Source organism: Pristiophorus japonicus, chromosome 8 (genome assembly GCF_044704955.1).
Source record: "Pristiophorus japonicus isolate sPriJap1 chromosome 8, sPriJap1.hap1, whole genome shotgun sequence".
Lineage (NCBI taxonomy): Eukaryota > Metazoa > Chordata > Chondrichthyes > Pristiophoridae > Pristiophorus > Pristiophorus japonicus.
The window spans coordinates 202,425,109-202,444,325 of NC_091984.1; the positions used below are offsets into that span (position 1 = coordinate 202,425,109).

The following is a 19,217-nucleotide window of genomic DNA, read 5'->3' on the forward strand; positions in this document are numbered from 1 at the left end:
ATAAATCACTGGAAAGAGCTTGCAAAGAGTGTAGAAAGCATACCAATGCTTGACCTATTAGGAAGCAATACAAATGGATTTTGGGAAAATAAATTGTTCTTAAATATGTTCAGATATACTGTACAAGTATGAAACTAAGCTGCCTACAAAATACATTTTCATAACTAAAAATAGCACAATTTCTAACCATCAATAAATGCCACTTTTATGACTTAACCTATTTAATGCTGGCTACTTAAAGACTTTATTACAAGACTTTAAAAAAAAACAGGTCTCTACATATTTGTTTGTAATGTTTGACACACATCTTGTGATCATGACATTGTTTCAATAGATCTGGTTTCAGTTGCATCGGACAGCAGACAATCTTATCAAGATGCATCACATTTTAGTTACACCACTGCTTAGAATGGCAATCTTATCAAAAGATTAATGTCAACAGCTGTGACCTTTGGATCTTCAGCTGCTCTAACTGTGCTAATAATGGGCAGAATCTACCTTCAGCCCTTTGAACACAAAGGTCTCACTGACAGATGCTAGCTATTGTAGGACAATTTCCTGTCACAGTTTCTGACAGACCATGAGCTAGGAAAACATTTTTATTTAAAGGTCATCCACCACCTCAATGTCTTTCTTCCTACATTTTTCTCTTTCAATACTGTATAATATATATTTGTTAAAGGGTGGCATAATAGAACAATCACCATGGGAGAATTTTTAACTCAATGTCCCATGACAGTATTAATCCTTCCTTTCCCAAAGCAGATCCTGCCTGCGCATATCAACAGCAAAACTAGCTTTTAAATGAAGCCAATGAAGTTCAAACATCTTGTGGAAGAAGGTGAAAGCTTTGTCCCTCTACTAAACCAAGAAACATTTCCAATAACTGGGCCCTCAAACAGAAGATGCATTTGAAATAGAATTCTTATTTCCTTTCCTACAGCACTTCGAATTGCAGATTTAAAGTTTGCTACTCCACTGATTGCAGATTCCTGAACTGGACTAGCTTCTGATTTCCTAGATATTAATCTGCTCCTCCATTACATTCCTGGATCAACCTGTGCTCCTCAACCATTTCCCAGTATGAATCTCCACTCTGGGATCAAACTTGCATTTATATAGCACCTTTCATGATCTCAGCACATCCCAAAGAGCACTTCATAGTCAATTAAGTACCTTTGAAGTGTAGTCACTATTATAAATGTAGGAAAGTGCAGCAGCCAATTGAATAATTTAGCTCATTGCTGTTTGTACCAATCAACTATTTTTGGTGATGCTGGTTAAGGAATAAAGGGAACTTCATGACTGTACATGGTGAGGGAATCTTACACAAAGGATTTACTTATGGGCCACCTCCAACCAACGGATCTGAAGCAGGGTAATGGGCATTGATAGACACACCAGCAACAGTACACAAGTATTGTGTGACAGTTCAGTGGAATGCTGAATAAAGCTGGGAATAGTCAGAGGTTTATTTGTTTGATCATAGTGATGACAGAACATATTCCTCCAGCATCCTATCTAGGCAATTCCAAGTCAAGTGAAATCAAACAGTGACTACAATGGAACTCCTATCTAAAATAAATCTATCCTACAGCAATAGCCAAGAATTCAGATAACACAAAATTAGTGTTACGTGCTGGAATGTGATTTAGCCGAGATGTGATTTAGCCAAAGCAGACTGGAAACAGCTATTTAAGGTAAATCAGTGTCAGAACAGTGGGAGGCAAGTATGTTCCCTTAAAGAAAAAGGGTGGGACTAACAAACCTAGAGTCCCCTGGATGTCAAGGGACGTACAGGGTAGGATAAAGAAAAAAAGGGAAGCTTATGACAGATCCCGAGGGCTCAACACTGCAGAAATCCTAGAGGAGTATAGAAAGTGCAGAGGTGAAAGTAAAAAGGAAATAAGGAAAGCAAAGAGAGAGCATGAAGAAATATTAGCAAGTAAAATCACGGAAAACCCAAAGATGTTTTATAAATACATTAAGAACAAGAGAATAACTAAAGAAATAGTAGGACCTATTAGAGAGTGTGTGGAGGCGGGAGACGTGCGTATGGTTCTTAATGAATACTTTGCGTCTGTTTTTACAAAAGAGAGGGACGATGCAGACGTTGCAATCAGGAAAGAGGAGTGCGAGATATTAGATGAAATAATCATAGTGAGAGGGGAAATATTAAGGGGTTTAACATCTTTGAAAGTGGATAAAACCCCAGGCCCGGATGAAATGTATCCCATACTATTAAGAGAGGAAATAGAGGCTCTGACCATCATTTTCCAATCCTTTCTGGCTACAGGTGTGGCGCCGGAGGACTGTAGGACTGCTAACGTTGTCCTGTTTAAAAAGTAAGGAAGGGATAGACCGAGTAATTACAGGCCAGTCAGCCTAACCTCGGTGCTGGGAACATTATTGGAAAAAATTCTGATGGACAGAATAAATCGTTATTTAGAGAGACACAGATTAATCAAGGACAGTCAGTATGGATTTGTTAAGGGAAGGTCGTGTCTGACTAACTTGATTGAATTTTTTGAGGTGGTGACAAGGTGGGTCGATAAGGGTAGTGTGTTTGATGTAGTCTATACAGATTTTACCAAGGCTTTTGATAAGATCCCACATGGCAGACTGATCACGGAAGTAAAAGCCCATAGGATCCAAGGCAAAGTGGCAAGTTGGATCCAAAATTGGCTCAGAGGACAGGGTAATGGACAATGGGTGTTTCCAGTGGGGTTCCGCAGGGCTCAGTACTAGGTCCCTTGCTTTTTGTGATATGTAGGGGGTATGATTAAGAAGTTTGCAGTTGATACAAAAATTTGCTGTGTGGTTGATAATGAAGGAGAAAGCTGTAGACTGCAGGAAGATATCAATGAACTGGTCAGTTGGGCAGACAGTGACAAATGGAATTCAATCCGGAGAACTGTGAGGTAATGCATTTGGGGAGGGCTAACAAGGAAAGGGAATACACAATAAATGGTGGGGCACCGAGAAGTGTAGAGAAACAGAGGGATCTTGGGAGTACAGATCCATGAAGGTAGCAGAACAGGTAGATAAGGTGGTTAAGGTGGCATACAGGATACTTTATTAGCTGAGGCATCGAATATAAGAGCAGGGAGGTTATGCTTGAACTGTATAAAATACAAGTTAGGCCACAGCTAGAGAACTGTGAGCAGTTCTGGTCATATTACAGGAAAGATGTGATTGCACTAGAGAGGGTACAGAGGAGATTTATGAGGATGTTGCCTGGACCGGAGAATTTTAGCTGAGGAAAGATTGGATAGGCTGGGGTTGTTTTCTTTGGAACAGAGGTGGCTGAGGGGAGACCTAATTGAGGTGTACAAAATTATGAGGGGCCTAGACAGAGTGGATAGAAAGTACCTACTTCCCTTAGCAGGGAGGTCAATAACCAGGGGGCATAGATTTAAAATAAGTGATAGGAGGTTTAGAGGGAATTTGAGGAGAATGTTTTTCACCCAGAGGGTGGTGGGGGTCTGGAACTCATTGCCTGAAAGAGTGGTAGAGGCAGAAGTCCACCTAGCATTTAAAAAGTATTTGGATATGCACTTGAAGTGCCGTAACCTACAGGACTACGGACCAAAAGCTGGAAAGTGGGATTAGGCTGGATAGCTCTTGGTCAGCCGGCACGGACACTTCTGTGCTGTAAATTTCTGATTCTATGATTGACAGGAATTTGGAATGCAGTGAATTAATAGTCTTAACTCTTAGGGCCCAAGTTTCGGGCCGCGCCTAGAACGGCGCAGCCCCGACCTGGATGCCTGTTTTTCGCGCCACAAAGTGCGCCTAAAAAAAACTTACTTATTCTCCGGCTCCCTGCAGGTCCTCCGGAGCTGGGCGCGGCACAGAACGAGCTGTAAGGGACGGAGCCAGGTCCCTGCGCTGAAAACAGTGCCGGGACCTCTGCACATGCGCGCTACAGTGGCCGTGCATGTGCAGTAGCTCCAGGTGCCCAAAACTGTGTGGGAGGGGCCCGAAGCACGCAGCCCCTAGCCCTGGCCGAATGGCCTCACTGGGGCTGCGTGAATAAGGCTGCCTCCCACGCCCAGCTCCTGCTTCCTCCCGACCTGATACGACTCCCGCTTCCCACCCACCACCGCCGCCCCCGAACTGGGCCCGACCCCAACCCGACTCCCGCTTCCCCCCCCCTCGGACTGGACCCGACCCCCGCGCTCCCCCGATCTGACCTCCCTCCCCTCCTTCCGCCCCCCTGACCCGATCCGAACCGACCCGCGCTCCCCCCAACCCGACCCAACACCATCTACCTGTAAATCTGGTACTGGGGACGGGCCCCGCCCGAAGTCTCCCTTCTCCTCCTCCCCCCACCCCACTCCCCTCCTCCTTCTCCTTTCCCCCCCCCTCACTCTTCCCCCCCCTCTCTCCCCTCGCTGTCAGAAACACAGACACTGACAGACAGAGAGTGAGAGACACACACACACACACACACACAGAGATAGAGACACTGACAGAGACACACTAGGGGGGGGGGGGGGCATCCCAGCACGCTGTTGGAGGGCTCCCGGTGCTGCAGTCGGTAAGTAGAAAATGTTTTATTTATTGATTTAAAAAAAAATTATTTCTTATTAATTTTTTTTGATTGATTTATTGGTTGATTTATTGATGTTTTTATCATTTATTATTGATGATGGCTCTTTATTTGTAAAACTGAAGTGTTTAATGTTTATAAACTTCACTTTAAACCCCTCCCCCCATTCCCTACGCCTGATTTGTAACCTACGCCTGATTTTCTAAGTGTAGTAAGGTTTTTCTGAGCGTACAAAAATCTACACTTACTCCACTCTAAGTTAGTTTGGAGTATGTTTTCACTGCCTAAACTTTCAAAACGGGCGTAAGTGGCCGGACACGCCCCCTTTTGTAAAAAAAATCTGTTCCAAACTGAAACTGTTCTAACTGACTAGAACTGGAGCAAACTAAATGGCGAGAATTGCAAGTTCGAAGATACTCCATTCTAAACCAATTGCTCCAAAAAAACAGGAGCAACTCAGGCCGAAACTTGGCCCCAATGAAACCAAAAGTTGAACTCCAAAAAGATTTCCAAAAAGATTTTTAATATCAGTTCAGTGCTTTTCTTCGAGAATAATCCATTAGCGCAATAATTCAAATAAATTTAGGAAATTTATTCCATGACTGTCAATGAAATTTGTTGTTTAGCATAGTTGGATTCCAGAATGAATAAAATAAAACTTAAAAATGAAAGACTTATTTGAATGACTATATTCTACCAGTAAAAAGGAAATACTAAGGATGCTAGAAATCTGAAACAGCAAATTCTGGAAACACACACCAATAAACGTCTGCTAGAGAATAGACAAGTTTTTGCTTAGAATGCGAACCTTTCTTCATAATTTCTTGTTTTTGTTTTATATTTTAACCAGTGACATTTACTTTAAATAAATTAAACTTTCTTCTATGAAGCACAACTTTGCAACTCGACTTAGTTACAGGATAATAACATGATGGTTGGAAGAATATGCTCGAAAATCTTTTCTCCTGCTACATGTACTATTCTTGGCTTAATTTCCAAATTATATTGTCATGCTATTTTCTCTTTAGCTAGGATAGGGATATGTAAAGTGCATTTCACAGTTTAATTACAATTTCATAATTAAACTGTTGTGTCTCTGGGGTATTATTCAATACAGAAAAAAAATATTTAGCCAAGATAAATCTAAAAAAAACTACTAAAAGTTTGTGTTAATAGATTAGAATTCCCATCACTTTACCCCAGTCTAGTTGCACTATTGAAAGTTGTGACCTACAAATCCATTGAGGGGCGCCATCTTTTTCTACTGTTTAGAATCCCTTTGACAAGGTCTACAACAGGAGGAGGAAAATCATCCCTGAACATAAAAAAAAAATTACACCCAATTTAATTTCCTCATTCCACAAGTTACCTGCCAAGATCTCAGTCATGCATGGTTCACCTGATGCACTTTAAATAGGGAAGATTCTTGATGCACAAGCCCTTATTTTAAATAGAGATCCTGATGCTGCACTTCATGAAGTCCAATTGTCAGGATAACTGGTAGAATTATCAGTATCAGTAGTAAGGAGCTAATCAATTATAATGGTCATAGCAGGCTAATGACATTTGCAAATGCAGCAACAAAATCTTGGCATCGATTCAAATGCTAATAATTCTAACAAATGTGATCCATCAATACCAAGTAATCTCAGTACTAAAACTTTCCTCAAAGCTGCAGTTCCTCTTCTAGACAGAGGGGGGCATAACCTACACAGATGAGCAACAAAAAAAGCAGAGGTTTCTAAAATTCACTGGATATTTACCAATGACCCCAAAAGGAATTTAAAGGGGCAGTCCAACTCGAGATTTGCACTGGCCCTAGTCTCAATTTCTTGCTCTTTGTCTTTCTCTCATTCTATCATCTTCAGAGTTTTAAAATCCAAATTTATGACCTAAATCACTACATTTCATTTAACCGAATAATCGTCACATAATTAACCTTGGTGTGTTGTCTTCACCTTGATTTTTTAATTAAAGACATTTTTAGTTTTTTTAATACTAGATATGCCCTCTGGTTCAGAATCAATGGCCACTCCTGTAACAGACTTCACACCCTCTGATTGATGCATGTTTAAAAATAATTCATATAAATACATTTATACTTTTTGGGGGGAGGTGTGTAGGAGGAGGGGGCAATGAAGAACACTATTTGGATATCGGATTTAAATCTAATATTCCATGAAAAATTATTGACTATATGAAAGCTACCACTGTAATAATCACAAGAAGACTATATTTATATAATAGAGACTTACAACAGTATTATGCACTTGATGTTTAGTCCTCCAATTTACAAAAACTCTGCTAGCAGCCAGTCATTTTCTGAAAGTGTCTTCCATTAATTCCAACAATATTAAATGAAGATAAAAATGTTTGAAACTTTATACAAAACAATCTTACCAGCAGCCACTGCAGAGCACATGACAAAAAACATGCCAACAGCGATTCTTTTCAAAGATGAAGGCAGCAGGCCTTTCCTCTTCAACACTGGATCTACCACTTTGTCTTTCACTGGGATCAGGACCAGAATAAGAACTGCATCAAACATGGTGAACCAAGCTGCTGGAAGCTGTAGGAAAGTATAATTGGAACAGGACACAATTTTAAAAAGTGAAATCAGAAATTAGATTTTTTTTTAAAGTGAAGACATAACAGTATAATAAACAGTGCATTGTAATTGTCAATTGAAAACTGCACTCTGTAATATTAAAGATAAAACCGCTTTAAATGTGTCTATTAAAAAAAAAAACAGATTTGTGAATATTTGTACTGGAGGTGTTACTTATGTTATGGCCAGGTTTCACAGAATCAGAGAAATTTACAGCACGGAAGGAGGCCATTTCGGCCCATCGTGTCCGCGACGGCCGACCAAGAACTATCTAGCCTAATCTCACTTTCCAGCACTTGGTCTGTAAACCTGTAGGTTATGGCACTTTAAGTGCACATCCAATTATTTTTTCTACTGTGGTGAGGGTTTGTGCCTCTGCCACCCTTTCAGGCAGTGAGTTCCAGACCCCCACTACCCTCTGGGTAAAGAAATTTCCCCTTATATCTCCTCTAAACCTCCCCCCAATTACTATAAATCTATGTCCCCTGGTTGTTGCCCCCTCTGCCAAGGGAAACAGGTCTTTCCTATCCACTCTATCTAGGCCCCTCATAATTCTATACACCTCAATCAGGTCTCCCCTCAGCCTCCTCTGTTCTAAGGAAAACAGACCCAGCATCTCCAAAATTCTCTCGTCCAGGCAATATTCGTGTAAATCTCCTCTGCACCCTGTCCAGTGCAATCACATCTTTCCTGTAATGTGGTGACCAGAACTGCACACAGTACGCCAGCTGTGGCCTAACCAGTGTTTTATACAGTTCAAGCATAACCTCCTTGCTCTTGTATTCCATGCCTTGCCTAATAAAGGTAAGTATTCCATATGCCTTCTTAACCACCTTATCTACCTGGCCTGCTATCTTTAAGGATCTGTACTCTAAGGTCCCTTTGTTCCTCTACACTTTTCAGTGTCGTACCATTTAATGTGTATTCCCTAGTCTTGTTAGACCTCCCCAAATGCATTACCTCACACTTCTCTGGATTGAACTCCATTTGCCATTGTTACGCCCATCTGACCAGTACATTGATATCTTCCTGCAATCTGCAGCTTTCTTCTTCATTATCAACCACACGGCCTATTTTAGTGTCATCTGCAAACTTCTTAATCATACCCTCAACATTCAAGTCCAAGTCATTGATATATACCACAAAAAGGGACCCAGCACGGAGCCTTGCGGAACCCCATAGGATACAGGCTTCCAGTCACAAAAACACCCATCAACCATTATTACCCTTTGCTTCCTGCCTCTGAGCCAATTTTGGATCCAACTTGCTACTTTGTCTTGGATCCCATGGGCTTTTACTTTCGTGACTAATCTGCCACGTCATCATATCATCACAGCCAGTCCCTTGAAACGAGGATGACTTGCTTCCATGCCGAAAAGGGATGAGTTCACAGGTGTTTCAATGAAGGGCCTAATATTCCAGATTCCGAACTACATTTTGAAGGGTGGAAGATGCCTATGCATGGATTTTTTTTTTTTTTAATATGAGGTGGCTGTTGCACCCCAGCCACCACACGGGCTTGACAGAGTTAGGTCTTGGTGCAGTGGCAAGGATTAACAAAGACGACTGGGGACCAGCTCTGCTGCATGGATCCAGTGCGCACACATATCGCAGTGTAGGCTGGCCCGTGCTGCCCTTGGGCCCTCGCCTCTTCTGGGCCCCGATCACATCCCTCTACGAACTCTTGCCACTCCTTCACCCCAACCTCGCCACTCCTGCTGTACCTGCCGGCACTGCAATCAGGCCGTTGCTCTCCTGCAGCAGCATGTGCTGCTCCCTGCAGTGGTATGTCGCCACACGCTGCTCCCTCTAATGGCACCAGCCTGCTGATGGTCTTGCAGGCCGAGCCCCCGCCGCCCCCTCTAATAGCCCGGGCCTGCTGACCTTAGTTTTGCTAAAATCCATATACACTACATCATATGCATTGCCCTCATCGACCCTCCTGGTTACCTCCTCGAAAAATTCATCAAGTTAGTCAGACACGACCTTCCCATGCTGACTGAGCTTGATTAATCCATGTCTTTCCAAATGAAAGGGTTGATCCATTTTAATCAGTAATGCTCCTCTATTGAATTCTACCATTATCTCTTAGAACATAAGAACATAAGAATTAGGAACAGGAGTAGGCCATCTAGCCCCTCGAGCCTGCTCCGCCATTCAACAAGATCATGGCTGATCTGGCCGTGGACTCAGCTCCACTTACCCGCCCGCTCCCCATAACCCTCAATTCCCTTATTGGTTAAAAATCTATCTATCTGTGATTTGAATACATTCAATGAGCTAGCCTCAACTGCTTCCTTGGGCAGAGAATTCCACAGATTCACAACCCTCTGGGAGAAGAAATTCCTTCTCAACTAGGTTTTAAATTGGCTCTTAAATGTACTGCAGCAGAAAACTGATCTTTTAATATATGAAAATGCTCTTTCTCCCACATCATGAATGTCTTGTCTTGTGTTTGTGCTCCAGTAATGTCAAGAAATGTGAATATTTCAGTACAGTTATGTCCTGACCTCCAAATAGAAAATGCATACATCATTGAGAAATAAAATACAAGTCAGTTATGTTTCATGGATAAACATTTCTGGGTTTTTAAAGAGTTAAATTAGAATTATAAAACACAAAATGAAGACGTCATGCTGTTTTCTATCTGCTATCAATTAGCATCTTGCAGAAATGTTTTGATGGTAAATGGTTGACAAATACTAAGTGAAAAAACATCCAAATCACCAGCAGTTGGCTCATTGATTTCACAATCTACAACCAAATATTGGCATTAACTTTTAATTCAATATATTAGTCTCCCATTTTCCAGTTGTTGCTAATTATGCAAAGCATTTAAGGCCAGACAGATCCTTCCTTCAAAAGGGCTGAGGAAATTGAATATGTATGAGCTTAATATTAAATAAGCTACAAAAAAATACTTTATGGAATGTGTTCAATGTCTATAATCAGATTGTTCCTGGACAGAACACAGTTTGTTGACTTGGGAGCAGTTACAGATACCAGAAGTGAATCACTGTTTACCTCCTATGAAAAGCTTGACAACTTACAGTATTTGGCATGATTAGTGAAAGCCTTACAGTAAATCACAAGGCAACTTATCTCCCTATTCAATTGCATAACATTGCAAAAATCATGAGGCCATAATGAACAGCAATACAAAGCAGACCTATTGTTCTATGTGATAAAGCTGGCAGTCTGTCTTTGACAAAGAATATGGTCAGGGACTAACTTCAATTTATTTGCAATTGCACGAACTTGGATGGATTTTTAAAAATAAATACCAAGGGGCCGAAATTCCCCCTTTGCGCCGGGCCACTTAGCACCGCCGGCTGGCAACAACGGGCACTAAAGGGTTTTCGCCCAGGCATGGCGGCCAGAGCGCTCCCCCCCCCCATCCCCAAATTGCCCCCTGGACTCGTAGCGCGCCCCACGATTAGCGCAACAATGCAGCACATGCCCGATGATCCCTTTGCGCCCCCGAGGGAGCGTGGTTGGTGCGGGGCAATGCCATCGACAGCTTCTCGGTGAGAGAAGCTATGGTGGCTGTGGCGCCCAAGCTGCCCTTAAAGGGGACTTGGTGAAACGACAGCCGCCATCTTTATTGCGTCAGCCGACGTCAACAACGGCCATTGTTTCGGCCAGGCCGCCAATAGGCTGGCCGGCACCCCTTATTAGGTGCCGGGCCATTGGCACGGCTGAGTCCCTCCCTGGTGGCCCAGTGGACAGGACTAAAGTTGCTGCTCAAATCGCAGCGGCCCTCTCCTTTTAGAGAAGGGGAGGGATGTTGCGACGCAGTGACATAACCCGGCACGTCAGTAATGCGCTGATGTGCTGAGTGTTGCACGCCATGGCAATGTACGGTTACCGTGAGCAGCGTTGTTTTTCTTTTAGAGACCAGTTTCGCAGCGGTGCCAGCACTTCTTGTGCTGCCATAAAAAAACCATCGCTGTCAATTTGACCGCCCCAAACCCAGCAGATGACAATTTCAGTCCCTAAATTTCTCTTTTTTTAAAAAAGAAAAAAATAACGCATCTATTGAAACTGCTGTCGACTCCTTAAATATCACAAGACATTTTTTGAAAAGTTTAATTTATTACATTATCTTTCCTGACAAATTCATCCCTCATATCCTGGGGCTTTTGTATGCTTCTACAGATTTAATTTAGTATCTATCAAGTTATACATAGTCAGATCTACTGTAAGTTTACTCTTGGGCTCTTTTACCACTTCCAATACTATTTATGCACAAGGATTACATGCCGTCAAAGATATAGCAATAGATGTTTCTTGTCTCACAGTCAAACATATTCAAATCCCAAGACAAAATATTCAAGTTCGATCGGTGTACTGCAGTTTAATTACTTGCTTTGTCCCACTTGAGGCTGCAAACAAATATATGAAGGTTTATATGGTGTATAAATCAAACACAGCCAAGCTCTTGCTTTTTTTTTTAAAAAGCAGATAGGTTGTTGAAACGCCATGCTAGTTGTCTTCAGTATATTTGGCAAAAAAGTGACTATGCTACTTAGCATGGATGAAAACCCCTTGGTCCAGTTTCACCTAAGTCAAGGAGCACTGGTAAACAATATCTGGGGTAGCAGAACTAAACTTCCATCTCCTGCCATCTTTCCTTTACCTGGACTGAATAGTGTGTCGCAAGCTACTGCTTTGTGCCATGTTAACATAGCAAGCAGTTGCAATATTCTTTCAGCCTTAAGGCAATACTTAAAATAGCAACTGCAATACAAAATATTGAAATGCAATATTTTACATTCCCTTTTTACAACTAAACAACATATATTTATATAGCACCTTTAACGTAGTGAAACATCCCAAGACACTTCACAGGAGAATTATGCGATAAAAGTTTTGTTTAGCATTACTGCCACAAATAGAGAGCTTTTGAATTATAAAAAATCCCTACATCATAAAACATCAAAAACACTGACTAAAATGGCAGGGTGCTATCTGTAACCCAAGCTTGATATCACCTAACCACTAATTCCCAATTTATTTGGTCTTCCATCCTATCCTTTCAACTGCATGGGTGGCTTTGGCCTTTTACTTGTATTCTTCAGTTAAAAAAAACGCTTCACTATTTAAGTGTTTTGGAGCAATGTCTAAAGATTTCATTTTTAGTCAGTATTCTGTGGGATTCCGACTTCTGCTCAAAAGTTAGTAACACAAGCTTCCTTAAATACAGGAGGAAAATTGCACCGCCAGGTTAGCAAAAAAAGTAATAAATAATAGGAGTTTATAAAAATACGAAAAACCTGGGGCCCAAGTTTCCACATGATTTGCGCCTGATTTTTTAGGAGCAACTGGTGGAGAACGGACTATCTTAGAAATCGCAATTCTCCACATTTTTTTTTCTGCAGTTCTAGTCAGGTAGAACAGTTCTACTTTGGAACAGAATTTTTTCTTCAAAAGGGGGCGTGTCCGGCCACTGACGCCTGATTTGAAAGTTTCCACAGTGAAAACGTACTCCAAACTAAAGTAGAATGGAGCAAGTGAAGATTTTTGTAGAACTGAAAAAACCTGTTCTACACATTAAAAAATCAGGCGCAGGTTACAAATTAGGCGTCCAGAACGAGGTGGGGGGGGGAGGGAAGGGAAGTCATTAAATTCTATAATAAATCCTTATTTATACTTATACAAATATTATACAAATAAATCCAACCTGAATAAACATTTATAAGCAAAGAAAAGATTAAATAAACCATCTTCCTACCTGTGTGAAAGTGCTTCAGGCAGGCCTTTCAGGACCGAAGGCTGAATGGGCTGGCGCGAGACTTCGGGTAGGGCCCGTCTCCAGCACCAGATTTATAGGTAGGTGGCGTTGGGTTGGGTCGGGTCGGGTCGGGGAGGTTCGGTTCGGGTCGGGGGGGGGGGGGGGAAGAGAGAGAGAGAGAGAGAGGGAGAGAGAGCGGGGGGGGGGGGGGGGGGAAGAGAGGGAAAGAGATGGGGGGGGGGGGGAAAGAGAGAGGGAGGGAGAGGGGGGAGGAAGGGGGGGGGGAAAGAGAGAGAAAGAGGGAGCGAGAAAGAGGGAGGGAGGGGGGGGGGGAGGGGAGGTCAGGTCGGATCCAGTCCGGGAGCGGGTGTCGGGTCTGGTCTGGGGGCCGGGGTGGGGGGGGAGCGGGTGTCGGGTCTGGTCCGGAAGCGGGGGGGGGGGGCGCGGGTGTCGGGTCTGGTCTGGAGGCAGGGAGCGGGTGTCGGGTCTGGTCTGGAAGCGGGGGGGGGGGGGCGCGGGTGTCGGGTCTGGTCTGGAGGCAGGGAGCGGGTGTCGGGTCTGGTCCAGAGGCAGGGGGGGTGCGGGGAGCGAGTGTCGGGTCTGGTCGGGGGGGTGGGTGGGGGGGGAGCAGGAGCTGGCCGTGGGAGGAGCCTTATTCACGCAGCCCGTGAGGCCATTCAGCCAGGGCTAGGGGCTGCGTGCTTCGGGCCCCTCCCACACATACTGCATGGAGCTACTGCACTCGCGTGCCCACTGTAGCGCACATGTGCAAAGGTCCCGGCACTGTTCTCAGCGCAGGGACCTGGCTCCGCCCCCCCCACAGCTCGTGCTGGCTGTGCCGAGGGCCAGAGGACCTGCAAATAGGTGGAGAATACCGAGGATTTTTTTAGGCGCACTTTGTGGCGCGAAAAACGGGCGTCCAGGTCGGGACTGCGCCGTTCTAGGCGCGTGTGGAAACTTGGGCCCCTGGTTTCTAACCACACCTGCAGCTGTTCTATCAGTTATGCTACAACAGTACCAGATCAATGCAAGCATTACCAATACTTACATATTACTGGTGAACTAGTGTCCACTATGTTACATTCTGTAGTGTTTTCACAGTACACAGTATTCATATGGCAACAGAAAAATAATAAAAGTTGTTTCACCATATCAACTGCAAATATAGTTCTGTAGTATTATAGCCAAATCGGCAAGATAGAGGTGCTCCTTCCAAGGCCTCATTTTTCATGGGACCTCCAGACACCAAGCACTTAATTTATGACAATTTTCAAGATTTCTGAAATACACAATAAATTATCTTTGAACATCAGTTTTAAATACATTTGTCATATAATTTCATTTACAAAGGGTTTTTCTATTTCTAAAATAAACTCATCAATAATATGCTCCAAAATCCTATATTTAGGTTACAAAATCTCCAACAATGTTTCTCCAATTCAAGTCCTTTAAGTTTAGTTAAACTTGAAATGTTTCAAGTCCCATTTTTCTTCAGGGACCAAAAAGACATCAGGTCAGCAAAATTGTTTATTAATCAATCCTTTTACAGCGCACTTTAACAACAGTCCCACCTTAATTTATTTTGTACTCTTAAACAACTGATGTCACATGTAAACAAATGTGTTTCAGTACTTCAACTTAACCAATTTCCACTTCAATTTGCTTTGAGCTCCTGCACAAATAACTTCAACCGTCTGCAAATAAATTTCCTTGATGTGTTCCGCTTTTGGAATCTCCCCCCCCACCCTTTTCAACTTGGCTTGAATATTCGCAGTACTATTAAAAACTATTTACTTACATGGAGTTTTTGGGTTATCAAAACCATCCCAAAAGGAACCAGACTTTGTATGTACTCTCTGTTGACTGAAAATGAGGTCAGTAATTGATTTCTAGAACAGTATTTATAGGCCAGGGTTTAATCTATTGCCTGCTGTCTACAGTTGAAAGAAATAAGTTGGAATTACAAAATAAATAAAAATGTAGTATTTATTTAAAGCAATATACCATTTATCAACATTGCATTGAAAACATGAAGCAAAAGTGGATCAGGAGCCTCTTCATAATACTGTACCTTAAATAGCTGCAGCTGTCACTTAAAACCTATTAGTTTATCACACATCCTAATAAAAACATAAGAAATAGCAGGAGAAGGCCATACAGCCCCTCAAGCCTGATCGGCCATTTAATATGATCATAGCTGATCCAATCATGGACTCAGGTCCACTTCCCTGCCCGCTCTCCATAACCCCGTATTCCCTTATTGTTTAAGAAACTGTCTATTTCTGCCTTAAATTTATTCAATGTCCCAGCTTCCACAGCTCTCTGAGGCAGCAAATTCCACAGATCCACAACCCTCAGAAGAAATTTCTCCTCATCTCAAGTTTTAAATGGGCGCCCCTTATTCTAAGATTATACCCCCTAGTTCTAGTCCCCCCTATCAGTGGAAACATCCTCTCTGCATCCACCCTGTCAAGCCCTCTCATAATCTTATACGTTATCACCTCTCATCCTTCTGAATTCCAATGAGTAGAGGCTCAACCTACTCAACCTTTCCTCATAAGTCAACCCCCTCATCTCCGGAATCAACCTTGTGAACCTTCTCTGAACTGCCTCCAAAGCAAGTATATCCTTTCGTAAATATGGAAACCAAAACTGCACGCAGTATTCCAGGTGTGGCCTCACCAATACCTTGTACAACTGTAGCCAGACTTCCCTACTTTTGTATTCCATCCCCTTTGCAATAAAGGCCAAGATTCCATTGGCCTTCCTGATCACTTGCTGTACCTGCATACTAACCTTTTGTGTTTCATGCACAAGTACCCCCAGGTCCTGCTGTTCTGCAGCACTTTGCAATCTTTCTCCATTTAAATAATAACTTGGTCTTTGATTTTTTTTCTGCCAAAGTGCATGACCTCACACTTTCCAAACATTATACTCCATCTGACAAATTTTTGCCCACTCACTTGGCCTTCTTTCAGTTCCTCTCTAAAAGAAGGAAACTGAAAGAAAGCACTGCAGTTTGTTTTAGTAAATTATATAAAACAGTGTTACACAGCACTTTGTAAAGCAGCAGCATCATTGTAATTGATTTTATTGGGGGAGGAGAAAGGGACTGATATTAAAATAAATGATCCATCCATGCTATGGAAAAGATCGCTTTTCCAATATTGGGCATAGTTTCAACATAAAATACTTCCAGGTCAGTTATTGTTCCCTTTACTCTGTACCATTGAGTCCATGCTCAGAGCAGTACTTCCTATTGCACGAGTGCAACATTCTAGCTCTCTCAGCCATCCATGTATTCTGAGCAACGCCAACACAACAAATGTACGGAATTTCTGCGAAGGACTAATGCTCAGTAGGGACCAGGAAGCAAGACACTTAATCAAAGAGAGAAGAGTAGTGTTGTAATGCACTGCACCATCCAGTGCATGTTAAAGCATGTATTAAAATTATCCAATAATATGCTTGTGAACTGAAAGAACTCTGGACCCTTTCAAAATATTGATCATAGAAACATAGAAATTTACATGATGGAAGGCAGCCATTTTGGCCCATTGTGTCCGCAATATATTCAAATTACCACCATCTGCCAGAAAAACATCCAGTAATGAACCCTTCATCAGATGACCCAACTGAGAGAAGAAAGTTTATTTATAGGTGGAAGCATTAACAAAAGCAATAATGGCCTCCTTCTGTGTTGTAAATGTCTATGAATAAAACAGTTCCTCTTTTCATCATCCACTTTTTTGCTTTGTTTAGCTCTCACTTTCATTTTATGGTTCTAAGAAAAGGTGCAGATCCAAAATATTAACCTGCCTTTGCTCTTTTTAGATGCGCATGTGTATTTATAGTATCTTCTACTTTATTTCAGATTGAGCATTTGCAGTTGGTTTTATTTATGTTGTTTGAATCACTGATACTTCTATTGCTCCAGGAACAATATCTTATCTTTTTCAGGCACCCTGCAGCCCTCTGGTCTGAACATAATCTTTAGCGACTTCCAACCGTGGCTATCTCTCAAACATTATTAGCGACTGGGGCTGAAGATGCACAGCAGGTCAGTCGGTATCTTGGGGTGGGGGAAGTGATGGTTTGACATTGCAGGTGAGAGAACACAGTTCCGGTAGGGGTTTGCATTCGGAGTGCGGGTCTGTCTTTTCACATTTTGCATATTGCCAGCCTGTTGTGCATTTCCTGGATTGTCTTTTTATTTCAGATTTGCTGCTTTACTCACTAATTATTTTCAAAGCCGTTTGATGTCTTTTCACTGCCTCATTGAGAATATCTTCAAACATAATCAGACTTTTCACTTTTATCGATCTTCTCAATAAAACTGGTATGACACTCCCATCCCCTTTCTGTTTAGTTCAGTTCCATTAAATAGCTCACTACCCTTCCAATTTCAACTAAAGGCCACATCTGAATACTATAGTGCCTTTTAGCTGATCGACATACTATGGGCCCAAAATTCCACGTGGACATTTTTTGGCGCATTTGTAGAGGTACATCCGATTTTTTAATGGCCGACTGCGCCAAAAAAAGTTCTAAGTTTCGCCGGAATAAACTTTGAATTTGGAGCGGCGCTGATCGTCCTTAAGCTCTGTGGGTGGAGCTTAAGGTCGGCGCCAAAAACTGAGGTTGCCAGGGTAATGAGGGACACACTGAAAGGCTGAGGTTGGAAAGTGAAACATACAAGGTGTAGTAAGACATAAGCAATTGTAGAGCCCCTCAGCCGCTCCTATCCCGGGCTGAATAGCACCCAAAAAAAATTCCCGCTTTCCATGTGAGGGGTGTGCTCGTGCACTTTCGGAGCTGCTTGTGAGTAGAAAAATCAGAACTGCATCATGGGACAATCTGCGTCGCTCCAAATTCAAAGTTTATTCCGGTGAAACTTAGAACTTTTTTTTGGCGCAGTCGGCCATTAAAAAAAAAATCGGATGTACCTCTACAACTGCGCCCAAAAAAGTCCATGTGGAATTTTGGGCCCATAGTATGGATCATGGGACAAAGACCAGGAATTTTCTACCAGATGAAACGGAGGCCCTGGTTTCTATCATTGAGAGCAGATGGCATGAGCTTCAGAACAAAGGTCCAGTTAAACTAAAGCCAAATGAAATGAACAAACGTTGGGACAAAGTTGAAGATGATTTCTCTGCAGTGATTACCCAGAGGACTGGTAGGTAGTGCAAAAAGTGTCAGGACCTTGGCCAAATAGTTTGTGTAAGTAATATACTCATTTATGCACTGGAATTACAATTGTAAATGTGACCATCTGTGTGTGCCACCACAGCAGACCCCTTCTCTTAAAAAATTCTGTGTTCATCTTCACAGAGAAAGATGACACTGAAGAGTGTGAACATGAACTGGAGGAGGTTCGGCAAATGTGCACCCACTGACATCCCTGGAAGTGAGGGTCGCTGGCTCTAGAAGGTTAACAACCGGTGCACAAGCTGGGCCCAGCTTAGAGAGGGCAAGCCCTGCAAATTCCACAGTCTAGCTTGGCTAAATGTTAAGTACTGCGTTGGCTAGCCACACTTCGGTTTATGGGATGTTCTCTTCGTCAGCTACGTTTCAGTTTATGCATTGTGCTATCATTCATTGTGGTTCTTCAAATGAGCCTACGTTGTGTGAGCCTACTCATGCCCCCCTGTCCCCTCCCCTGCTGCTAACCGATCGTCTGCTCGGTTATATTTTGCAGAAGTTGCGTCCATCCCTGAGGAAGCACAACCCCCTGCCGCAGAAGAACAATCATTCATGAGGAGCCTGACCAGTCTTTAATGCAGAACTTCCACAGGAAGATCAGGACGAGGATGATCAGGAGGATCAGGGGAAACAGGAAAGCCCCAATATTGAGACTGTGACACTGAATCTGGAGGAGGTGGTGCTGCACAGGGATGTGCCAAGCCCTTTCCAGACTGCTACGACCGACGGGACATTTCACGATGTCCCACAGTCCGAGGTTGCGGGTCCCAGTGGGTTGCAGCGAGCCACACCCAGGGTGAGGAGGGTAAAGAGAGCTCGACAACGCTCTCCTGAAATGCAGGATCCAACAGACGTGGTTCAGCTCATGGCAATGAGTGGGGAGAGCACTGAGCTTACCCAATCACTCCTGGACACCATTGGTGGGGTGGGTGATGGGATAGCGGGATTGTCGTCAGAAGTAACAACACTCTCGGGAGAAATGAGAACGCTGTCGGGGCAAATTAGGGAGGGAATGTCGAAGGTATCTGCTGCAATAAGGGAACACGCCCAGGCAGTCATTGCCCAGCGGTGAATGCGGAATCAACTGCTGCCACTCACACTCCAATCAACAGACC

The 19,217-nt window shown here is 43.0% G+C and overlaps 1 protein-coding gene across 1 annotated transcript in view; it reads right to left on the bottom strand.

Annotated features, from left to right (window-relative positions):
• The window catches only part of slc15a4 (solute carrier family 15 member 4), a 117,440-nt gene that overhangs the window by 70,092 nt on the left and 28,131 nt on the right, over positions 1-19,217 (bottom strand). Inside the window, exon 5 of the mRNA XM_070887775.1 lies at positions 6,956-7,124. Coding sequence (XP_070743876.1) covers positions 6,956-7,124 — 169 coding nt within the window. The remainder of the gene's footprint in view (positions 1-6,955; positions 7,125-19,217) is intronic.